We start from the raw sequence: 26478 nt of genomic DNA on the forward strand, positions 1-26478 counted from the left end.
AAGCAGCTCTACCTCTGAAAGAGAGATGGCACTTAAAATACCTGAGCCCGTGCTAAAAACAACAACAACAAAAAAAACACATGCTAGCTATTTGTGTTTTTGATTTTGAATTGAAATAGAGATACAGGGAATATGCAAAATACCAGCATGAAATAGACTAAGGGAATATTCATTTCACAGTGAAGATGCAGCCCCACTTTAAAACACATATTCTAAAGGGGTAACAAGCAATGCAATCTGCATTTCCATAATCTAAAACCACAGGTGGCTTTAATTTGTTTTTTTTAAACACTGCACGATGTTTCAGTGTGAAGTAATGCTACAGCAGTGAGAGGAAGACATACAGTAACATCCCCGAGTGCAATGAAGATAATGAGGAGGCTTTTTAACCAGGCAACCTGATGAGCCCCAAGCCTGCAGAGAAAGGCTTGAAACCATGCCCAACTTCTCAGCTTCCCAAGAGGCTTTTCAAAATTCAATAAATAACATCTGTAGGCGATGTTGGGTGCAGACCTAGCAGAGTGCGTCATAACAGAGAGCTGGCTGAACAAAGAAACCATGACGACTGCCAGGTTTCCATAGCAACTGCTGCAAGGCCTGGAGAGTATAATAGCACATCAATCACTGTCCAAAAAGAACTTCATTATCAGCAAAAATAAACCTTTAGGATCTTTTTACTGTGCAATTGCTGGTCAACTCACCTCAAAGCCCAGCTCTTTGGCAAATGTGGCCGCCTCCTGAAAAAGATAAAAACACACACATAAATGAGCAATTAATTACAGAGTTACAAACACAGTACAATGTCACACCACAGATGTGAAGTAAACACACTTGCTGCCCTCCACTCCACACATGTCACTTGAGAATAAGTAACTTGAGTTCACATTGCTCCTTCAGTTCCTGATTTAATAGGCAGGCAGCCCTCCCATTTAAACTATTACCAGACATCATCTCATCTTACCACAGCGGCATGAGATAACACTACATCGGCCTCCAGGCTTGAAGCAACCACTGAAACCATGAATATGTGCTGGTATGTGGGAATCCCCAGAGCTGCAGGCATTCAGCATACTTTAATGTAGGTTGCTTTAGTTTCCTGACAGGTGCACTTTACACAGCCATAAATGACTGTATTGAAGTTGTATCTCATCACTAATAATCGTGTAAATTTCACATCGACCAAATAAACCGGGCTGCATAGCGTCATCAGAGGGTTGTAGCAAGGACTCAGTTATGCTTGGCTGTAATAAACAGCAGAGGGGGTATTGGTTGCTAGCAAGACACAAAATCTTGGAAGGAGAAATAAATCTAAACCAACAAGCAAACAAAACCAAAAAACTAAAACAGTTGCCTTGGCATCAGAATGTAAAGTTAGGTCATGACAAGAAGTACTGGCTGTGTTTCTGAAAGCTTTTTTCCTTATTTTGATATATAAATATTCGCTTATCAACTTTTTCTCGCACCCATTTTCAACCTGCCCATAAAAAAACCTTGCTGGAGACCAGACTGGTCTGAATTACACTAATTCATTTCTCTACAGTTTGTCATGTTAGTCTTTTGTCAGGCAGCAAGAATGCTGGCCAACTACCCAGAAAACTTGACCATCCTTGGTAGAAGTGGGTAAAAGAAAAAAGCCATTAAATCTGGTGCAGTTCCAGCATGCTTTAATCTTTTTCCTAAACTGCATAACAGGGCTCTGGGCCTTGGCAAAGAATGCGCTCGCTGACTGCACGTCTAGCTTTACGCTGCAGCTGGCTTTGGACCAATAAGCCTTCGATTCTGGCAGGTTTAAAAGAGTATTAGGTGTGAACGGTGACGTCTCCTTTTCACTGACTGGATACTTTTATGGCATTTCATTGATCTAATTGTTTGAAATTTCCTTGTGAAAGTGATATGCAGATGGCTGCTTTATTCAGTAACCTGTTGGTTTCTATTGCCGAGCCACTTTTTTTAATGCCTTGGCATTAGGAATACAGTTACAGTTTAATGAACTGAACTGGACTGGACTATAATGAACTGGACTGATTTGGATGGTATTTAACTGGTCTTATATTAAAGTTGTTTTGTGTGTCTGTCAAGTGCACATGGATTGCTTGTGTTGTGAAAAGGGGCAATGCAAAATAAACACAAAACTAACTGAATTCAGCGCACAAGTGTTCTTTGAAAGTGCCTCCCCTTTTCCAATTGAATTCTACAAAGGACTTCCCCAGATGGTTCTATGCAACAAACCATCTGGCAGGTCAGGTTACCTCTGGTTACCATATGGTATGATATGGCAAACTCTTGTACCCTCAGTGAGGGGACTAATCCAAATTCATGCCGTACATTTGTTGGTATTTGGACATACGTTCCAATTGTTTTGGCCAACATTTGCTTCTGTACAATGTTAAAATCTAAAATACCAATTCCTGGAATGTGATTGGATTGCATAAACCAGCAGTTTCTAAGCCGTTTCAAAAGACATGATAAGAATATCTTTTCTTTATTAACTAAAGCCTAAAAATGTGGTGGGAAAAAAAAAATTCACCAAAAACATCTCCACGCATGTTTGGGGTTAAAACAAATCACCATCCAGAAGATAGACTAAAGAAAACCAATTGGTAACAGATAATACGTGCAACAATCCCAAACTATACCATTACAAATGATTTGGGAGCTTGTGTCACCTTTTAAATTTGTAAAGTGTGATAATGTGAAAACTGTCATTAACACAAATGGATGAAAACCAACACCTACAATGGCATTGAAATATAAGCTTAGATAAAGAAAAACACACATTATGCATTTGAACATGTTCAGAGGATATAGAAATCAACCAAAATGCTTTAAAATTGTAACGAAAGACAAAGTCTCAATCATCAATGTAAGTGGCTTTCATGTGAAGTATTTGATTTTTACTATGCACAGTACTACGAGCCTTTAAGTGATGACAGAAGCTGTTGCTTGTCAAATCAAAGACACTGGAAATCATGACAGACAAGCTTGTGCAGTAAATTCACTTCTGACCCCAAACGGGGCTATAAGTTGAAGCTATGATTCTAAATAATCCAATTATCTGCAGAGTGGGGCCGGCGTTTCCGTGACCTTGGGGAGAGGTTGACAACCTGGTCCTCGAACAGAAGGGGAGGAGATGACATGGAACAATAAGGTTACTGGTCCCTGGGGGGACGCCTCATGACTCTCTGCCTTGGATTAACTTCACAACACCAGCAATATGTCAATTCATCACCCAACCCTGCCTGCACATACACAAAGTCAAGACAATTAGCTGTTGTAGTCAAGAAGCCGTTCTAAAATCATTAAAGGTAGAGTAGTCTTCTCCTTTCACCTCCCTTTGCCTTTTCAATCTATTGAGGGCTCAGGTCTCACATTTGTTTTCTTTTATTTATGACCACATATTGACTTTTCGGCTCAGGAGCGTTCAATCACTGACAAGCAAGAGGCATCTCGCAGAGACAAGAGCAGCTTGGAAAATATCTTGTCAAAACAGTGATATTTCATATCAAAGGTACTTAAAAGAGACGCATAAATGAAGGCTGGGATATCGATGGTGCTGCTGAGCGGCACATGGCTCTACCTCGCCCTCCCTCCAGTTAACAGCTATAATATTTGTGAGAAAAGCCTATCGAGAGGGAGAGAGTGGGCGTAAGAAGAAAAGATAATTGAAGCAATGTCTATGAGCCACATGTGTACACAGTAATCCTTTTCAGGAATTGATTAATTTCTATGAGTTACTATGAATGGCTACATCAGAAATATTTGTAATATAAGCTTAGCTAAACCTAATATACATTTGCATGATAAATATTGGTGGTAAATCTGCAATTACTGAAACAACACATGCAAGGCAATGAAATAGAACAGAAAGGCAATTAAAGTTACGACTCCTTAAGAAGCTTATGGCAATATTACTCAGGAACCTTATATTTCAGGCTGTGCACGTTTCATATGTGACACGCTCTGTTTTTGTATGTTGACGGTAGATGGTTTTCAGATGACGTCCCATGTGCTTCTACAGCTGTTGCAACAATGACAAGTGCTTTGAATGACATCTGGGCAAAATCCTCTCAGGCTCAGAACAGCATCTCGTTTGCTCTGAGATTGCTGTGATTGCATGCTCGCCTTTGATGATCTGCTGCCGAGTCGGATTCTAAAAGAGAGAGGACTGTCGCAGATTTCAAGCCCTGCGAGTTCTCCGCCTTTCTCCTCTTCGGGCAAACAAGGTAAAAGATAACAAGGCGGGTTGAGTGCATGAGCCCTCTGCAACCATAGTTAATATAAAGCTATCAGAATGTGTGAGATGTTGCTGCTGTCAGAGGCTTAAACAGTCAAAGGGATATTTTTAGAGAGCTTAAGCTAATAATCCAGAGCCCAGTCAGGGGGGCGGGAGTCTACAATTTCTTGCCAAGCAAAATGAAAGAGGAAATACGCACTTCATGCAAAGGGCAGTTTGCAAAGCTTCACATTCTGGCTTCCTTGACACTATAAATGACAGGAGGCTAGCTGGCTTTGTTTAGATACCATTTCAAAATGTATAAAAATTGATCACTTGCTTGTGTTGCTACATATTCATCAGTCAAACTTACAAAGTAAACTACACAACATCAGCCCACTATTGTCCAATATGAGACGACATGAAGCTTCATGGTTGGACAGATTTCAATGTGTGTGATTGGTGTTTGTGACTGGTCACCCGGCGTTTTGAAGCAGTTGGGCTCGGCCTTGTGTATTCATGTAAAGATGCTCTCGCTGTTATAGCTACAGTTAAAGCCATGTTTAATGCATACAAAGTACAAGTGATTACTAAGATAAACGCCACATATCGACAACGTTTACTTTCAGGCAACAAGTGTTCATATCTTCTCTGAGCTATGAGTAAAAAAGGCAGTTTAAGGATCTATTCCACCTGGTGAGTCACAGGAAGTGAATGGCTACATCAGAAACAACAGTAAAATAAGCTCAGCTAAACGTATTGATATGATAAATATTGTATGGTGGTAAATCTGGAGGTGTTTGTGGCCTCCTGGCTCCATCCGCCATTGCGAGACAGTTCAACAACCCTCTCAGGCCTTGCTCGCCACTGCATGACCCCACTCTTAGCAGACCGCTCTGAGGACCCAACAGACTTGACACTGGGGTGGAGCCTTGATGATGATTATGGGGCCCCCTCTCCCGTGATTTCTGGTCCCAGCCCGGACCTCCAAACTTCAACGCTGTTACTCAGGAGAAGGGTTTAAGTTCTGTGTGAAATCAAAAGTGCTAATACACACCCTTATAACCAGAAGTAATCATTAAAGGGGTTATTTTTGAACCCCTTACTTTTGAGGGAGTGCACCGACAGCTTTCTTGGATGCAACGTCTTATGACCGACCAATATTCTATTTCAACCACCACCTGCCACATCACAGTAAAGTTTTCGTCATTACAATGTGGCTAAATCACTAACTGCACATTCAGTCTCAGAAACCTGTTATCATCAATTTTTTTCTAGTCTCCTCGGAACCCTGAACAAGCTAAAATATCCGACTGACATGGAGCAACATTTACATTAAACTAGTGGTGTGATTTGAGCATCAAGAAATCTTTTTTTTTTAAAAACACTCTCTTTTAGCTCTGCGTTGGGTCTAAAAGAAATGCTCAATCTTTACAAGCTGATGAACTGTCATTATATTCATCAGGCTGTTAATGTGTTCCAATCCACAGACACTTCCTTTTTGTCATAACATTCAATAAAGGTTTGCTCTTAAAGGGTGACTGCATGGACTAAAACTGAAGAAATGTGAGAGGGAACTGGCTTTCAAGATAAAGTATATAAAACATTCCAAGCAACAAGCATTTAGGTATTTTACCTCTGTAAAACAAGTAGTTGAGCATATGTCACAGCAGGAGTGAGTGGAAAAAAAAAGAAGAAATCCAATTTCAGTGTTTCCAAAAGAATCTAAATCAAAGAGCAAACCTCAGTGCTAAGGTTAATAAATGTTGATAAGCTGAAAAGCGTAACTCCCCCAGGCCATTCAAAAAATAAGCATTTGCTTGACCGTGTTAGCCCAAGCTGTGGCAGAGGCAGAAACTGAATTGTATTTGACACACACACTGTGTATGTGTGTGTGGGTACTGAGGAGGGTAAAGCCTTGACAAGCTATTTACAACAACAAACCTGTTTTCTTTCACTTTTCTGCGCATTTCATTACAAGCTTGTTTCAAATACATTTAACCATTAAAGAACTATTTTAGGGGGAAACTAAATTGTACCAGGGTTTAAAGTGTAGGTTTGAAACTGCAAACAAAAGCTAAAAAGAACATTAACAAGTCAGCTGGAAGTGACAAACCACTCACTGTAGAAACTTTCACTATACTAAGCCCGTGTGGGTCATACATATAAGACAATGGCAAATGGCATATTTTCCTTATTCCCTGCATGTTAGTGAAAGACATCAGACAGCTTTCATAAATACCCAGTAAAACATCTGGCATTCAACTTAAGTGTTTCCAGCCAGAACACCATGGCATACATTAAAGAGTGTGGAGGGGGTGGAGACTGAATAACTAATCAAAATGATGGCTTAGAGAGGACTATCAGTGCCATTTACGTGGCCTCAAGTCACGAAAACATCTCCTCGTGGACGTTTGGACATCTGCCCCCAGCACACGTCCAGGAGCCGCTTAACAGCAAGTTGCCACCCGAAAGATATGTCGGCTGATAACAACTGCAGCTGATTATTAAAATGAGCATGCAAGCTGATAGGAGCGCACTGGGTGGAAAGAAGGCGGCCGCCTGCTACTGTGCAGGACAGATTAGGAGGAATAAATCACCTGTGCCGAGCCCTCCAAAGCTCCCAGGAGAATGCAGCAATCCCGCTCAAGCATGACATGCCACAAACACGAGGGTAAACACACGCAGGAACAACACACTCCAGAGAGGCAGTAGTTGCTTTTACTGCCTCTGGGAATTTGCTCAACAACCGCTGATGGTATTTCACTCGAGTTTTTATGGCGCCATTAAGTGGCAAACCTTGTACTTATGTTTTTACATTTGGATATGATCGCATGTGTAATTTTTTTTCTTTTGCTAGGGAAAGATTTACGTCTGCCGATCAAAGCCTGTTTAGTCATATTTTGTACTAGAGTTACAGCTATTACCTCAAAACTGTGCTCTTACAGTGATTGTCTATTGTCTATTGTCTCCAAGCTTCAAGTTGCAAAAAAGGACTCAAAAAGCACAACTTCTTTATACAACACAGTCGTCAGACTGTTGACTGAACATTTACATGAATTACCTTCTGTAGAGCATAATAGACATTCATGTTGGATTTCTGTCAAATCTCTCTACTCGCCTAAAGCCATGTACATAATTACAGCAATGCTGTGCAGAGTAAACTGCAATGTCACGACTAATGTGAATAAGTGCTTTGCCGATCTAATTTTTTGTACCTAATACTCAATTTGACTGAATATGTTGGTAACACGTAAGCTTTTACAAAATCATTTATCATCATACTGTTACTGGATCATTTACAGTACAATAACAATGCTTGCATGCAAGAATGAATAGCTCCGGATTAAGAACACATACTGTGGATCATGTGATACTTTCCAGCAATACTCAGTGTATTTATTGTGGCAGGTTTTGGTGAAAGGGTTGTCATCGTGGATGGGTTGCGGCAGAATCTAAAGCAAGTTAAGCAGTTCTCTGCACAGTGTAACTGCAGTGCTTCAAGAGAATGAAGGGAGGCTTTTTTGGAAGCTGAGGTAACTGTCCCAAATTAAATTCACAGAATTTAAAAGTGCACTTTCACTCTTCCTTTTTTGTTGAATAATAGAAATAGTGCTTTTGAATACCAAATGTTTTTACTTGTTCTCAGCAGAAAAAAAAAGCCAAGAAATTGAAGGCTAATTTCTCTCTTTTTTGCCTGACTGACTTGCAACAGAAAACACTCATGATTGTGCCCCCAGTTCAGCAGTACTTTCTCCTTAGGTGAGCTAAGAAACCCTTTAACAATCTCTAAATATTATGTGATCCAGGGCCGTGAAAGGAGAGCAAAAGAAATCTTTCTCATGGGACCGAATAATGGCTGACTGAGCCACAGAGCCATTGGTCTGCTGGAGGTTGGCCTGAGCAGAAGAAATGTATCCAGGTTAATGAATTTCTGTCATTCCTCAGTTCTGTGCCTGCAGCACAGCGCCACAACACAACTGACATTGCTGCTGATTAAGCCACATATCACCCATTCTTATCAGGATCAATAAATTAAAACAAATTTCAGCCAGCATCAAAAACACAACAGCAGTCTTCCTGAAAACTTGCCCATGGGTTGTATGTTTATACAAGCCTGATACAATCTATAATCAAGTTAGAAGAGTAAGTGGCCTCTACTGGTGGTGAGAGCATCTGCATGAGAAGTATTAAAATGGATCATCATTATGGGGGGGGTCGGTCATTTTGTAAAAATACTTTATTAGACCCATATCTATGACTGCTTTGTAAGCCCACTCATGCAGTTTTGATTTCAAACCATAACCAAGTCATGTTAATGCCCAAGGCCAACCAGGAAATGACAAAGTTTCATTGTAAGGTGCTATGTTCATATTTAACCTGGGCAACTTGTAAACAGTATCAGTGGAGGTGAGGTCTGCATTCTAAAAAAAGAGTGTATTCTAGCCATAACCATGATCACTAGTATCATGCTGCGGACTGCTGTTACAGCTGATTTGTACACTATTTGTACACTAACTATAAAAACTGACTGAAGGACATCTTTACTCAGAAGTACCGTGAAAGGTGATGAAGATGCTTGATGTGCCTCAGATCTGCCAATACATCTTGCAACAAATGCTGTCAAACTTTTTTCCTTAGCCTGCTAGAAGCACATACCTTAGCCAAATTGACAATCTCTAGGGTTTACTGGGCGGTTTGTGCACAACAGAATCCAAAACCTCAAAAAAAACAACACTGAGTCCAGGCAGCACTGACCACAGAATGGTCAGCAATTCCCATTGCTATTGGTCCAAATGAAGGGGAACACTCATAATTTCCCTCTAAGACGTTTGAGTTCTAGTCTTTTTCAGGAGTAATATAACATAATGTTCCATTGACATGGTACATATCTGCAAATATGGGAAAAGTATGATTACATTGCTACATAGGGAAAGCAAAAACCACAGAACTGGTGACTTCAAATGAAAATGGTGTTTGAATAAACAAAAAAATGTGAAAAGAAACAGAGTCAAAGAAGTGACTAAAGATGTATCTGTTGATATAAAAGCAATTGCGAGGGTAACCTAAGTTTCCCCATTTTTAATAGTGTTTTCTCTCTCTAGTCCATAATACACCTATAGCAACAACCTCTGCTCCTGTCTATCTCAGTCTGCCTACAAGGGCAGGAGAAAGGTCTCAACAGGGATAGCAACAACACCCACAGCACAGGTCCAAAGGTTAAACAATCGGAAACATGTGCAGTACATAAATATCTTGGGTGATAGCAATCTCAGCATGGGAAAGCAGGGTTTGCATAAGGGGCTCTGAGGATGTAACCTCAGATAAAGCAAGAACGACCAGAAAGCCATTCAGACAGCCTTTTGGGGCTGATGAAAGCTGCTGCAGTGGCAGTAGCAGCTCTGCACTGGTGGGAGTTTATCAGCTCGATGGCCTTATCAGCACTCAAAGTCTCTATCACACAACTCACCTCTGGGCTCTGACAAGGGGTCAGTACACAATGTCAGACTACCAAAAACTGACTATCTCGCAAGGAAGTGGATAAAGGATTAATAATAGATTAACTGGTTTACTCAACGAGCAGAGTTAATGCAGCAGATTTTTACTACTTCTAATAACTCTCTCTGCAATCAAATTTCCAGCGTTTCTTTTCTTCCCATCCTCTCTTCTTCACTTGGATTTCTTCTCGCCAGACCATCAGCCACTCCGAGACGTCACTCTCTCCCCACTGACTGTTGGTGCCTTATTCCAGATGTTTTTAATCTGGATCTCAGTCCTCCATAATTTCAAGCATCTTTTCCTTTTTTTCCCCCTTTTTTTTTTGGCTTGCGTGCTCATCTTTGTCCATGTTAATTTCCTTTCTCCAATACATCATATGTGAATGGTGTGCTTGCATCCAATGCGTCAATGTTCAAATATTTGCCATTTTAAACCTTGATGCAGCAGCAAACAACTGCTTGATATGTGAAGGTACAGCAGAGTATCTATGGTCTTATCACCACGTGCAGTCTCTCCGACCCTGCCTAGCTCAGATTTACTGCTCTTAAAGTCTTTTGTTTTTATTGTCTAATACAGCCGTGCGTGCATGTGCACGTATGCAGGCCTCTTTGAAGGCAAGCAAAGTTATAGGTTTTTCTCCACTTAATCACACATCTTCCGTGGTTAAAAAGACTACAACAAAGAGAGAGATACCATCTGAGTCAATATACGTTGATTTTTATCTTGATACGGGGATCTCTGAGCTTTTTTTGGGCTCCAAGTTATGTTTTGGAGTCTGCTGCTCTAGTGTGACCCCAAGTGGTTTTCTTAAGGTCACACCACATTTATTGTAAACTTTAATCTTTGAAGATAGTAAAAGTGGAGTTTGTTGTTCGTCTCAGGTCCAATCAGTTTGGCACTACCTGGTAGTTCAGTCTGTAATTTCATTACCTTGGTTGTCAGTACTGAAAATCTACCGTAGAGTTCTCCTCTGTGCGCATAGCATTTTTTGTGTTGCTTCTGAACTCCAGCTGCAGCAAAATTGTGCCACTGAGCCGTATGAATAAACTCATTCCTGATGAGTTTTGCCAGATAAACTGTAAATTTGCTAATCTTACAACAACTTGTGGCTCAAGAGACTGAACTCTCCAGCCAAAAGATGAGCCAGCAAATGACATTAAAAGCCCTAAACTGACCAGAATAACTTATTGCACTGAAGAAAACACAATCTGCCAACACAACTGAGAATTTAACTTTCACTTTTGAGCCAGTAAGTTTTATTTATAAAGTTGTATGGTCAAGGTCCACTTAATTAAATTTGAAGAAATTCTACAAAACGAGGATTTGCTGTTTGTCACAAATTGAAGTGAACTTTTGGCTTTAGCATTTAAAGCACATTTTCAGGGTTAATACATCAATTCATCGAACAATCTTAGCAATAGAAATATTATGTGTGGGCGCGAACATATCTTAGGAATTGTCTGGCATTCACAGTTTAGGCTACCTGGAAGCCCTTTCATTATAATCACGTGGCTCAAGGCCTTGAACACTTATTTTCTTCACCGGTGATGAGATCCTGCATAATAACAATTACATGAAGTTGTAAAAGGGTCATTTCATGAGAGACAATTGTATTTGTGTTTGACCTTTGCACCTCAATTTCCTTTAAGTGGCAATGAAAAGATGTGTAGTTTCTGCCCGCAGCAGTCGGAACGTAACCATTTAAGAATGACACATATTTTTGTTTATGAATAAAATTAAACTTATGATCATATTTTGGTTAGTGTGTTGAAATTAGCCATTTTCTTAACATATAAATACACAAATACTTTCTAATTGAGGCTTGTAAGATAAAAAAATACTTTTTCTGTTGGTGGGTTAGGGTTAGTAACTGTCTACAATATAATAAAATCCTGTTATCATGTTTGTTTGATCCAGCTTGGTTAATCTCCTGTTTTTCTGATTACATGTGAGTATGTTTGTTGGTCTTGCAACAGTTTTGCTATTTGCAAGTTCTGCCTCAAATGATGACTCGTGGAACGTGATTATGTTTATCCAACTGTTTTTTTTTTACTCTGCTAAGTTTACTACTTTATAAAGTTGAGCCCTACTTCCTTTCAGTCCTTCGCTTTCTCTCGGCTTATGATACAGTAATTTCACCAAACATTTGGTTGAAGCTGTTGCAGACAAAGGTCAAGAAGAGCAAACAGCTTTTTCCTGTAGAGAACTGTTGAGAACAGTGAGCATACCCTCCTGTGTATAATAAACATGTGAGCATTTGGCCTGCTCTATTTACCTCCTAATGAGAAACAAAGATCTGCGCTGGAGAGACCTGCCTGCCTCAAACGATGAAAAACCCAGTGAGGGGAAAAAAAACACTCAAAATAATTCAAACCATTTGTGTGCACAAGGGACATCAGAGCTTTGTGAGGATAAATTGACCATACAAAAAACGAGATGATATTCAGGGTGTTATCTGTTTATGTGGCATAACATGGCTATTTGCCAGATGGAAATCTGCATGGAGAGAAGGGGTCCTTCAACAAGGAGGCTACATCCATTCACATGTATGCAGAAAAACGTGATAAATGATGTACAGACAGTAAAATGACAACATGGCTCTTCTGAAAGGACCTACTTAGCATCATACAGCAACAATAAAATAGCAGAATCATTTCATTGAGAGGTAGGATCAATAATCCAAGGTGCAAAAAATTGATTTGGTATTACGGGTCAGCAGATTGGGTTTGCAGATTGTTTTTTTGTCATCCACTTACCCAGATTTTTTTAACCATGGGGAAAATAGGGGAGCCCTTTAAATGACACTGGAAAACATGACTGAATCGTCTGGGCTGTGGGAATACAATCATGTGCAGACAAAGGCCAGTCCTCCTGCCAACTGTGTGGATAAGAGGATTGGAGATGGCAAAAAAGCAAGCAGCCAAACTCTAAGCAACAGTGATTTGGGAGTAGGACAGGACTCAGGATTGTAAGGGTATCTGGGAAGCTTGCCGGTGTTTAAACTTCGGTGAGTTCCTCTAGCAACAAGCTGATATCCTGCATTCTCTCCTGCTGTGACAGAAATATACTGATCTAAACGCCAGCAGAACGTGGGCACTATTGATCTGCTCCCAGTGCAATATCTCCTCTTACATCCATAATTATTCTACTTCAGCGGGCTTCACCAAGTGCCCTGGCTGCCCGACTGGCTGGCTTTCTATTTGCCTTGTTAAAGATGCTCTGTGGTCTCACATTTCATGTTGCACTGCCAACGACCCCCCTCTCTTAACCCCAGCATTTTCAAATATTTCATGGTTCAGTCCCAGGCTGGGGAAGGCGGCTTCGGCACGGCACAATTACAGTGGTTAGCCGGACTCCTCCAGTGGAGCCATGCTGGCTCCCAAAGTACCATGACTCGCAAATAGACAGCCAGGAAAAACAGAGGAGTGTCAGAGAGGCCATTCTTCTTCTGCATTGAATTGACTCTCTGCCTATATACACAAAAAAAGATTGATGGGTTAATTGTAGAGACACTTTATGTGACTGAGCGAAAGAGTTTCCAATCTTTTTGGCTGTGACACCTTTTGAAAGAAGAAAAAACACAATTTTCCTGTTAGAAATGAAAAGTTTTTAAAAAGGCAGCCTTGCTGTATTAAGCACACTTCATCTTAACTTAGGGAGAATAGCTTAAAACAGTTTGCTGACTTTTAAAGCTAACCGTGTTACTATTGCTGAATATATGTCAACCTTCAGAAGCATATAGAAACACATATGTTTGTTTTTTTCATCAGGAAGTAATTTCATAAATAAACTCTGCATCAGAATGAATCAAAGAACACCATCACAACAGGGAAAAAAAATAAGCATAGTAATGTACATAAATAAAGGATATATAGTGCGGCAGAGATCTCTGCTGAAGTTAGCATGCATAGTGTACTCTATTGTAAAGTAATTCAAGATAGGATGGAGAGTTCATAGGCACATTTGAACCAAACAGTTCTGGACTTCCTGGTGGTTGCTGGAGAGCTTCCCAAGAACTACAGATCTTTAAGGGACTGACTTCCACATACCTCTAGGAGGACTGAAGGGATGTAAAAGTCAGTTTGAAGTTCAGGAGTAAAAAACGCATTAGATAAATGATTATTCACACTTTTTCTTCTTCTGCTGATTAAAGCCTGAACTTGCTGCTGGTTTATTAGTCTCTGTTTTGTTGCAGGGTTTTAAGACTTCCATTAAGAGTTCATGATTACATGGCAAGGATTTCAGAGATGTTTTCACAGGCATTTTAAAAAAGGTTCCACCAATCAATGCATGCTCAATCAACTCTCTGGACAATTCCTCTTATAGTTCCATCACTCCTATGATTTTGAAGTATCTGGACTGAAGAAGGTGCTAAAAAAAATCCCTTTACAGTAAGGTCTAAGATCTATGCTTATCCAGTCAGCTCTTAGGCCAACATGAGAGGAAGAAGATGTAGTACTGCCCACATATTATGTTTTACTTTTATAAAGTGTCTTCCAAACTTTTGTCAATCACATTGAAAGACAGAGTCAGTGAATGGAATGGCAAACGCAGTCACAGATGAAGCTCTTTGAAAGAGACGATTGGATGACAAAACAGCTGGGACACAAGCCAGTTTGCTAGGGTTTATTTTTAACCATAACACTAACCATCAGTGTCTTCTGCTTCTGTGTACGCCGCTTACAACATCCCTCCTCCAGCAAGTGGTATCAGCCAACATTAAGGACCGCAGGCTGCTTTGTACTCCAGAAGTGTCTGGTATTTTCTTTTCAACCTCAGGGTTAGCATTTCAACTTAAAATTGAGTAAATTCTAATGAAAGTGGTTTCAGTTTTCCAAAGCTATTGAATGTAAACGACAATGAACGCCAATTTAGGATGATTCCTTGTTACTACTCCAAAAAATCGTACATACAGAAGTACATAAAAGGGTTAAACTAAAAACAAAGCCGCTTTTGCATTTAGCAAATCATCACAGCTAATGTGCATTATGACTCATCATAGAACTCACTGACATCACACTGAAGGTCAAAATAATCTGGCTCTGAACAGAAGGCATGTGAGTCATTGCAGAAATAGCATATTCAATTAAAATCCAGTTGTGAAAGACTCAAAGGAGAGCAGCAGCTAATACCTCATGTCTTTTCCACCAATGACACATTGTGATTGTTCCACTTCACTAGCTTTAGAGATGGTTCTATGTTCTTCCTCCCAGTTGGCCCGTGGGGCCTTGTGAATAAACACATAGAGGTTAATGTCTAATGTTCTTGCCTGTTCTCCGCAGACAGCTCTGACAGGAGGACGAGTGAGAAGAAGAGCCTAAAAGGGAAGCTGATTTGGTAATGCGCTAATCTGGCTCTCGGATCTCTTTGTTTTAGGCAGTGTGACAAGATATTTTCCCCAAGCTACCATAGAGGAGTACATCTCGAGTCCGCTGTGGGTGAGCTGTCAAGGTGAAATTCCTTCTCCAACTGTTTTTTTTTTTTTTGTCCATGAGAATACCCCTCATAACCTTAGGGGTGTTTAGTGAACTTGCCATCACCCACACATGTTGACAGCAGAGAGCACGTACTTCCACAGTCCCGTGCACGTCACCGAGGCGATAAACAGCCGCAGGCCTCGCCACAGAGATAAGGCTCCCAAGCAGTCTATCAAACAAACAAAGCCAGATGACGAATCTGGAGAGATGTTACAAAATGACGCCATATTGCTCATGTATCTCTTCCGGCACCCCCACCATCTCCTATCTACAAAATCACAGACACATACATGTGTATATATATATATATATATATATATATATATATATATACACATATACTTGTACATCCACTTCAGCCTGTCCTGGAAAAATCATTAGAGCAACCCCCTCTCACACATGAAGACACACACACTGCATGCAGATGGAGAAAAATGGGGCTGTGAGCCAGAAGGCTCGAGGGGCTTTTCATGACTATAACCTTCTGCAGAGCTGCTTGTATCCCTCCACCTAGATCACGGAGAGGTGCCGAGAGATGGGTGGGAAAATAAGCAAGAAAACTGTATAAAACATTAGGCAAGGAACATTCATACAAAGTACAGAGGAGGAAGAAATCTGTGTCATTTTGCTCTCATGGCCTGGAGAGATGGCAGGCTAAATGCTCTTTTAAAACAGCTTGAGCACTGAAATGATGATAGCTTCTTTTGCCTTAGCAAAGCACATTAATACATAGCTGAATGCCATTTCCACTTTTGTAAAATGGCTCACCTATTGAGTATTCAATTACAAAGACTGTCTCTCATTTGGAAGACAGACCTGAGACCCATATAAATACTCTCCCTCTGAGTGCAGAGCTGCAGAATACATTGGACAGCAATGGAAGGCATGTGGAGCTCCATGTATGGGGGTGGTATATAATGTTAATGGCAGAGGAGTGAGGAGGTTGCTGGGTATGGTCTGTGGGACAAAAAACGAAGCTGTTTTATTGGGCAAGCAGATAGAAAAAAAGCCAAAGTGCACGAAATGATCTTAATTGAGAGACCTTGATTCCTGGCTTAACAAAACATCAGTGAAGGTGATTAACTAAGTCTTGAGTAATCGTTCCACTTCACTATGATATGTCTGAAATTCTACAATACAAATCCACCAGTAATGATCCCAGCCCCCACTGTGTGGTTTATCTCATATGCTCAAATAGCAAAAGCAAATTGTGGCTAATTTTATCAGCGAATCCACTGGCATGTGGTTTTTCCAGCGGTAATGATTCCCTCATTCGGGCCTAATTAACTGCGGCCATTAAACCGAGGGAAATGTAATGCCCTGGGTTCCATGTCAGGTAGTCAGAGGAGGACAGCACAGGAGGACTCAATTAGGGCTGTGCTGTTCCCAGGTTATCACACGACATGTTTGCCAATTAAGTGAAGTAGCCTCTGATGTCTCTGGGCATCATCTCAGAGGTCCTGACAACACAGAAAAAACGTCGCTCTCCAGACCCCACCCCCCCACCCCAACAGCGAAGGAACAGACACTTCACTATGCCCCAAAAAGGCAGTAATTACAGGATGGACAGGAGACTGTTATATAAGCACAAGGCTGCCGATAGGCCAGGCAGGCCGTGCTGATGCCAGGTTTCAAACAAGCACCAGCAGGATCGAGTTATAGCAAAGTTACTCAGAGCAACAGAGACCCATTTCCATTTCAGAAGCGGGCAAAAAACAGGAGAAGAAACAAGACTATTGACATTTTTCTAAGTCTGTGCATTTGCGCGACTCGTTTGGAATATCAAATCATTAAAAGTGAATTGGGATCAAGTTGAATTAAGTTCCTAGCCTTGACAAATAATGCAGTACTTGATTCTAAAAACTATTTTGCTCAAATTTAGTCTCCATCACCTTCAAAACATGAGACCCTATAGCTGTTTTAAACATATTTCCCACAGTGAGTTTAGCCGTGTATCATGACTCAGTGAGTGTGGGAGAGGAAGGCAGAGACAGGCAGACACATTAGCCTTCCCTTATGGCACATTCTGCAGGCAATAGGAGTCAGACTGCATGATGCTGACTGCCACTGACTTGTTATGAAAGCATCGCGGGCTGAGGCTTATCCATCACATTGGGGGGTGGAAGTTGGGGTGAGAGGACGACCAGGCGGGCTGGAGGGGGTGAGCGTGGGTGAGGCAGCCCTGTTGCCTGTCACTCATCATGCACCACTGCATGACCGCCAACCTTGTCTGGCTTGTGCACAATGGGAGGTCTGGGGCTTGACTGTATGAGCAGTCATTCCCTACTCCCTCCTCCCAGCAGCCAACACTAGGGTGGAGGGGGCCAAAAGGAGTCAAAACACACTGGACAGGCATTAGTCTTACGCTGAGCCTTGAAGACCTCACTGCTTAAGGCAGCTGTGCAGTGAATATCTGCTCTGTCTCTCACTAAAACTTTGAAAAGCCTGAAACCAGGTTCAGTTCCAAGGAGCAAGCCCTAACAGGGTCTCAAAAAAGATAATCTCCTTCAACAAACATCCACTGCAATTATCCAGAGTCATTAATGACTGGAGGTGTGAGCAAACTTCTTAAGCAAACAGTTACAGTACCACCCACCTGAAAATACATAATGCTTGCAAAATATACACCATGGTTTAGCAGACTGAACTCTTCCTCACAGCAATTAGAGTGCAAGAGAGCGAGAGAGAGAGAGAGGTGCATATGTAAAAGGGAGGTCTTATGTTGGCAGCAGAAAGAAAAGAGGAAAAAGCTGAAGTCAGCAACGGCAATAAATCCTCGTATGCTGAGCCATTTCTTCCAGCTCTGTCCTGGTCTGTGGACCCCATCTCTATCCTGAAAGCAGGGCTCTGTTAAGTAGCTTTAGCAGTGGGGAAGCGAGCTCAGTCCAGTGAGCATCCACTCTCCTCCCTCACCCCCAAAGGTGCAGTTTGTCCAGGTGGTGCCTCAGAGTCAAGCTCATCTAGCCTGTTAGAGGATACTTCCCAGCAGTACCGCAGTCTGTGACCACAGCTTGACCTCAAACTAGCTACTCACTTCCACAAAGCTGAGCAAATCAATAGCTCAACCGGCATGAAATGGTGACGAGATTGAGATGAATGATCGGTGAGCTAATTCTATTAATCTCTTTATGGGGCACTAATAAGTGAGAAGTTTAATGGATACTGAGAAGAACAATTAGAGGAATCAAACATTGGACACAGAATTTTGGTTTAGCTTTAAACAAACTGAAATTATAAGGCGTTAATTAAATGCATAAAGCCTTCAAAGGGCCTTGACTTCCACCAAGTATGCACAACCCTTTGATTCTGTATTACTCAGACAGTTTCAGAAGCATTCAATCTGTATCCAAAATGACTACTGGATGGGTTTAATCTCTACATAATTTGTATATTGCATCGTACATACAATAAATTCATGACAACCTTGATTTAAATCCTAAACATATACTGTTTGATGATAAACTTTGCCTAAATTGAAAACACACTCATTTCCACTAAGTCATAGCCATAGGTTTGGAAGAACACGCCCACATATAGAAATGCGTTGATCAGTCTTCCTTATTACAATGCCTGATATTCCTGCATGAGTTCTTACTGCCTTGGCTAAGGGTTCAATTGTAAAAACTAGAAATAACAAAGGAGAAACCAGGCAACTCTTTGTGCTTTGTATAAAGGAGTTTTGAGACCATATCTTTAGTAAAGCCATCAAAGGTTGGATTTGTGTACAGTAAATGAATCCATTCAGGAAAGGTTTTTGCCCAACCCATATCTTGGGAGCACTTCAAAAAGATAACCTCATTATATCCTACCAGATGCTTGACATGCATCTACTTGCAGTATCCTCTGCATTATTTTTTCTCATTATAGTATGTTCAAAACACATCTTACATTATGATAACCTTGTCTTCTTTTCTTTTTTCAAACAAAAACCCCGTTGATCTGCACTAAACAGCCAAGAAAGATATTAATATAATCTTATAAAAAGCACTTCCCAAAGCATTTCTCCATCACACCCCACTACATCACTGATATTTCATGTTTTCATGGGCCCACCTTTGGGTGTTCCAAACTTAATTCAGTTTAAATTAAATATGTCATGTCTTCTTGAACTTGAAAAAATATAGTTAGGTTGTACAGCACATAAAAAACAAGTTTCTTTTTCAGATGTATTAAAATACAAGCAGCGCATTTCGTGATGATGATTTGAAATCTGTATGAAGGCACATAAAAAGAGATTAAATTTTAATATAAGTAGGTTAATGTGCTAATGTAGAGGCACATGCTCTACATTTTTATCTACTAATCCTGTATTGCCACAGCACAGTACAACTCGAATTCACTCTATTGTACTTGCATACCAGGTACTTCTCTCTAAGTTAGTTTCTGGTGCAGATAATATCCCCTCAGCGGGGGTAATCACCATCAGCTGATAACCACATAACAACCAGCTGATACCACCTTTTTTCATATTGGTATAGCTTGCTTGGATCCTCTGCAAATAGTGAGGGCAACAATTATTTTGAAAATATGCGGTTGCAAAGAAATATGACGACCCCAAATATGTTCAGGAGGAAAAAGTCATAGCGATCTTAGACACTGCAATACATCCTGCTGAAGGCATAAGCCTTTTAACGTAATTTCACAGCAACACATCCTGTAAGTTTTTAAATAGTTCATTCAAGAGTGTGACAGCTAAGCTTCTGGTGGCAGCAAATAAAAAGTCAAGGAATTTCAGTTTTGTGTAATTAAAGTTTTTAACTAAATAACTAAAACATAACACATTTACTGTTTTGACTGTAAATTTTCACTTATGCAAAGGTGGCTGTAAACACTCAAGAAGTGCTGGAAATGCAGAAAATCTCTCCCGAGGAGCTCTGAACATATGTTTCATTTCACTCACCGTCTCGTTGCCAAACAGGATGTCAACGTAAGGCATAACCTTCATCAAGGGCTCTTTAAAGAACTGGCTGATGAATGGTGCTGAGAGGTTCATGCAGAAGATTTTGTTGTTGTCTGAAGCGTGCTTTGCCACCTTGAGGATCGACTCCGGGGAAACAGTAAGGAAAAAACCCTAAACAGACATAAGAAGACAACAATATTCACTACTTCAGGTTTTCAGCAGTTTTACTGACATCAAATGAGTCAAAAAGATTATTCGGCCCAGTATCACTTCTCAGACAGTGTTATCTGTGTTTTGACAGTGTAACATGGGCCAAAGTGGACTGAACTGTGACAGGCTCCTATGAACTGAAACCCTCATAACTGCTAATTTGTGGATTTTGGATTCTGACGGGGCAGTTCCAGAGTGAGATAGCTAAACATTACTAACCAAACAGCAGAGCTGAAAGACAGAAAATCAACAGCAGTGCTCAAACAGTTGTCTGAAACAGTTTCTTAGAGCATACACAGAGCAACAAAGAAGAGGAAAAAGAGCAGGAAAAATCCATCCGGGACAAAGCCTGTGGCTGGACTCCAAGGCTCGTACTGGAGGAAGCAACATGCACGTATCCGATGATAGGGTGAACAAAAGTCTTGTCTGGAATCTCCTTACTTGGAAACAGGAGAGGCAGACCCACTCATTGTGTGAATGAATACAAATCAGGTAAGAAAACACCTTTGTGTTTCAGGTGGAAACCTGAAGCGAGACTCTCCTGCAAGCCACACAAAAACACTCCTCCTTTGATACTGATCTTCTTAACCTTGTTTTTCAGCAACAAGCTGCTATGTAAAACCACTGTGTCACAATAGGGGCAAAGGGGAGGAGAGGAGGAAAGGCAAGTTTCACCACAGTGATACATTTAATCTGGCTGAAAAGCATCTATTGTGGAGAACAGCGGAGTTCTCATTAAAACACTATGACATTTGCAGCAACAGAGGAGCGAGCTGTAAAAGAAAAAGAAAAGTGTACAATACCAATGAATGGAGGGTGACTGTGAAGTCAATCAAATGTACAAGGCATTACAATAGTGCTGTGCAAAGCAGGTGACTTCTTTATTATGCATTCAAGGTGTCATTCACACTGCATGGACACTCTCTTTCCTCCTTAGGTCTTGCATGTTTTCTTTTTGGAAATGTATCTCAGTTAAGGCCTAGGTCAAGCCTGTGGTCGCTGTGGCACAGTACCATCTGTTGAGGACTAAATAGGTGTTTTCAGTGGGTCTGGGATCACAAAAGGAACTCACTGTGGGCTAATGGCCCATCTCTGACCCTGACATTTTTCTTTTGCAGTGTGCCAAACGTGTCAGAGGAAGGGGGGATTGTTCTTTGACACAAATGGTCTTTTTTTGGTAGCTGAAAATAAACTGTCACGGTTACCGTAATGTTAACACTGATCAAAGGCTGGGGGCTCGATCAAGTATCCTGAAGGGTGGTGAACTTCAAGCGCCGTGAAACAGCTTCTCTAATCACACACTGGCTCAGCGCAATTTATTTCTAACCTCAGCACCACTGCCAATGCCAACACATAAAATTACTCAGTAACACATCAATTCATCTCCAGATGGAATATAAACATGTAGAACTTAAAAATGTTACTATAGTCTAATATTTCCTCTTACTTAAACCCTCAAATAATTTCTGTGCACACTCTGCATAATACATTCATGAGAATGGCTTCAAACTGTTAAAACGAATAAAAGAAAGATAGAAAAATAACACACACAAAAGAAAACACAGTCGTTTCTACAACTTTAAAACAAATCTGGATTTCCGACAGGATACTGTGCAGCAGAGTTCAAAAAGTATATCTAATTCTGCCACAGAGAGTCTAGTGTTCAATTAATTATTAGTCTTGAGCTGTTGTCGAGCAAATTAAATTTGCAGTGCAAAATAACCGCCTATGCAAAGTGCCCCTTGTAGCTCATGTTTTTCTAGTTTAAATAATGTTAAAGTTTATTGTCTTAGGTAAAAACTTACAGAAAACCCAGAAAATTAACCCAAAAGAGAATCAAAATGTTAAAACAGACCTGCCTTGTATCTCTCCTTCAGTGTACATACTCATATGTAGTCTTAACATTTGTTTGTTTGAATAACAAGCCTTGTGTATTTTTCCCACCAGACTCCAAAATGTATGACTCAATTGGGTTGTGGGGACAAAAAAAAGCCTCAGTCTTAGCCATGTGAAATTCCAGTTACCACCAGTACAGTCTGCTGTCTACGAAACAAGAGAAGTTAAGTCTTTAGGATTGCAGTGCAGATCATGTATCAAGAATGGCAGATCCAGTTTCCCAGGTGTCAGAGAGCCCTGTGAAGTGGGGTGACTATCATATTTCCAGGTCAAGATGATCAAAGTACTGGGTACACTTTGTACAATTTCCAACCAGCCAAAACATTCAATAAAGCATTCAGAAATGCATTTTCCTGGCAGACAATAACACAGAGTGATGTCTGGCCATGTCAAGTGGTCATTTGAGGGAAGAGTTGGAACAGCAGAGCATCAATTTTCAGTGCTTACCCTAAAAAAGAGGAGCAACTTCCACTATACTCAGACAAAAAAAATGTCTAAATGCTACTCTGAGATGAAATTAGCTGCAATCTAACTGTAGAGAGCCTAACAACTCAGTAACAGCATGCTTTTTTACACTTCCCCTTCCCTTTCATTGTATCGGTCTTTTCCCTGGGGCTGCTCACATCTTAAAAGCTGGGGGTGATGGATGGCATGGTGTCACCAGGCTTAAAATAAAAGTGGACATGTGAAGGGTAGAAATGATCTATTTTTGGGAAGGGCATTTTCATTTGAAGCAGCAGCAGAGGTGGTCATGGAAAAGAAAAAGCTTTTTTTCCAAGTCTATTTTAATTCAGCAGGGATAAGGGGGAGTGTTCAAAGTAGTGTGTCATGAAGGTTTTGACACTTCCTATTACTCAGGAATGATGGAGGGAATTTAAACCATCACCACCTCAGTTAGAGAGGAATTGTCTCCACTGCAATTGCTCAAGATTAAATCAAATCCCCAGATCTTAGACAAGTTTATTTATGCAACCACAAATCATAGAATTTTTCTCAGGGAGCTTTTCAATATTCTATGTTAATAATGAATGAAACAGGACTATATGATGGTAAACGACTCCATTATCGTATAATGTGAAGCATACTATGCAACAGAATTTCCTCTACTTTGCAGTTTTGATTAATCTTTTAATGTGTAAATTGAGGAAAAAGCTATGGAAGAAAGATTTTCTTTTTTAAATTATTTTTCTATTTTATTTATTTTAATTATTCACCTATTTCCTACCTTGGAGGAATAATAATCTTTTAAAAGCTTTTATTTTAAACAATGGCAGTCACAATGTCATTTCATGGTAGACATATCACATATTTAAAACGTAATGCCATCACATATACCGACTTTCAGTATTTCTTTTAGCATCTGTTGGGTTAACATTAATACAAAAAATTAAACAAAAATGCCAGTGGGAATGTTAACTAAATCTAAGCTTTGGTCTGGACCAGAACACAGAGCTACAAGTGTGAATGCACTCTTGGAATCATTATCCTGTCTGTATGTCTTCACCCTATTCGGTATAGTCACACCTCAAAATTGCAGACTGCATCATTAGTCTGATACAAGGCTCACAATTTATCTATCTACAACCAGAGCTGGAACAGCAGCCATATTATTTGCCATTTCAAAGCTATTGTATTTACAGGACATAGGGCCAAATAATAACAGAGATAAGGACACTCTGGGAACTTTAAGGTAAAGATCATAAAATACTGCAGAGAGAAATACAACGATTACAACAATTTGTCATGGCTGTGTTTTAGTAGAGGGAAGGTTAATGTCTATTGAGGCCTGAATTCAGGTAAATGGCTTTTATCAAACAAAAACCTCCACCAAAATAAAATAGTAGACCACTCAAGAACAGCAACACAGTAAGGACATCTGCTCTAGGACAGACACACAACAGTAAATTCCTTTTTGTACGGGACAGCCTTGTGAGCAAACCAGCAGTGTTTCAAAGCTTTTCAAAATCCACCCAAGCCATGCTACCCCTGTCATTACCATAGACAAACCCCCCATCATGCTCTCTGGTGCACTGGGTTCATTACACAGAATTAGATGTCACACAGATCAGAGCGCGTGTGATGCCGCACACTGCTCTCCTCCTCTGTTATCTCTGTAAAGCACCATTGTGAGGTGGATCGATAGCTGAGGTTTGGAGCTTCATTAGCTCAGTATGACTCCATCTCCATCAAGACACCTCTAGCATGCTATGCTAGTGTTGCGAGGTATATTTTACTCCCTGATCCTGAAGGTCCTGCTGTTTTACACACAAACACACAGACCTTCACACACGATGGGGGGGCGGCGCAGATCTGTGTTAGTCTCTGGCTCGATAAACAGGAAAAAGAAAGAGGACAAACAAACAGAGGTAAGTGATTAATGGTGTCACAAACTGCCTTGAGAGGAGGGAAAAAAATTACAAGGATGAAAAGAGCTCATTTGAGGCTTTTAATTTCAAAGGAAAATTAGTTGGAAAGGAGCTACAAAGCAACTGGGGTTTTCACAATGCTAATGATGTTTTGTTTGCATTGAAATGGCCAGTTGGTTTCATTTGAAAACAAGTTAAATTAAACCAACAGAGAAGATAAATCTGCAACAACCTCACAACGCGATTCAGCATTTGCTACACTTTCAGGAAGTTTGATCCGGGTGCGAGGCGATTCAAGCACGCCGATAGCATCTGCCTCCTCTTCTCTCTTCCATTAGGAATCATGTTCTGGTGAAGCTTATCAGACATCTAGGAATTCATCCACTTCTTCTGAGGGGGCTGGAGGGAGGCCAGCTGTACTGGAAACAGAAGGGAGGGCAGTGCTTTTAAAGGCCGCTTAAAGGTGAGAAAAGAGGGCTATCATGCCGGCAAGGATCTCCAGGGCAACATAAATGTGCCACAAACGCTGGTTTTAACAACTGGACAGAGCCATCACTTACTAACTGCTGCAGTATTTTCTGCTAAAACATTTTCTATGGTTTAGATATTAGCCAATTTTCAAGCTAGAGGATATTATTCCCTGGAGTCATAACAGTCTCCTGTGCACCATGTGAAAAACGTAGATGCAGCTCGAAGGTCGTGTGGAAAACCAAATAGACCTGACCAAAGTCATCTTAATCAGAGCACATTAAACAAGACATTAGAGCCAACGGCAGCAGCACTTGAGGGGAAGGTGTGTCACACTACCAGCCTGCAATTTGCACAGCCATCAGAGATCGTAATTATGTGCACCTCAGAGAACTCTGCTCTGAAAACAACAACAGCTAAACCTTGATGTTAAGGTGTTGTTGGCATCATGGCATTGGAGAAACTAGTTTGATTTAGGCAGCATCTCACTAAAAAGTAATTCAGGATCAGCATCAGGGTCTCTTCAAATGCCTGCATTTTGAGCTCCTGTTAAGCTCTGCAGTTTCAAAAATGTGTTGGCCGGGTTAGGAGGCCGGCCTGAGCAGGGGAGAGGGATGCCAAGGAATGTACTTAAGATCTAAAACAGACTAGATTTAAAGCCAAGAGCGTCTAAATGCCAATACTAATCCACAAAATAATTCACTGCATAGCACAAACTGTTTCTCCCTTACAGATACCATATGTTGCCTCTGTGAACAGATGAAATGAAAGAAATTAAGCTAGAAAAGAGGATTTTTTTCTCTTAAAACTATGTAATCTCCGTCATGTGAAACAAAGCCAAGCTCCTTTGTCTTACAATTTATGTCCTACAGCAACTCTAGATTCGTACTCTCTTTGGGTCCTACTGTTGTTCTTGCCTCCATCATTATGAGATTAGCCCAGTACAAACTGTTTGGTTTGCAGGGAGTTAAAATTTGTTAATGCGCACACTCTCAAGTGTCCTTGTCTGCCACACTGCACTTAATTAGCATTTTAGTGCAAGCAGTTCTCTCTCCTTCAGTACCTCAGAAGGGGAAACATCACTCTGGCTTATACAAACACACATACTTTCAGTTGACATCCTGTAGTTTCTTACACAATTTGAGGACAGGATGGGGAATGGAAAAGTGAGTTTGTTGGGTGGGGAGGGAGGGGGGTGTTTGGCTGGAAAAATGGGATAAGTCCACCATGTGAAAACAGATGTCAGGACTTCAGATTTGTCTCTCCTGAACTGGCTTGAAAGAACGTTTTAATTTATGGGTCAGATGTATAAAGCAGAGATTCAGTGTCGGAGTGTCGACACCACAGAGGGGTGTCTAGTTTCAGCAACTCTGAGGTTGTGCACAGACCAAACCAAATCTCCACAGACATTCCTGCTGCTGGGAAGCGGGCATTTCCAAATGCGCCACT

The 26478-nt window shown here is 40.7% G+C and overlaps 1 protein-coding gene across 5 annotated transcripts in view; it reads right to left on the bottom strand.

The window, feature by feature from the left end:
• LOC140278117 (adenosine kinase-like) overlaps positions 1 to 26478 on the bottom strand; it is a 116392-nt gene that overhangs the window by 14551 nt on the left and 75363 nt on the right. For 4 of the 5 annotated variants that reach the window (XM_072373050.1, XM_072373049.1, XM_072373051.1 and 1 more), the window contains 2 exons: positions 20090 to 20260; positions 702 to 737 (listed from right to left, as the gene is read on the bottom strand). In XM_072373050.1, the coding sequence (XP_072229151.1) occupies positions 702 to 737; positions 20090 to 20260 (207 nt within the window). The remainder of the gene's footprint in view (positions 1 to 701; positions 738 to 20089; positions 20261 to 26478) is intronic. The other variant, XM_072373052.1, reaches the window with a different exon arrangement.

Source organism: Leuresthes tenuis, unplaced genomic scaffold, assembly GCF_036924035.1.
Source record: "Leuresthes tenuis unplaced genomic scaffold, fLeuTen1.0.hap1 SCAF_20, whole genome shotgun sequence".
NCBI lineage: Eukaryota > Metazoa > Chordata > Actinopteri > Atheriniformes > Atherinopsidae > Leuresthes > Leuresthes tenuis.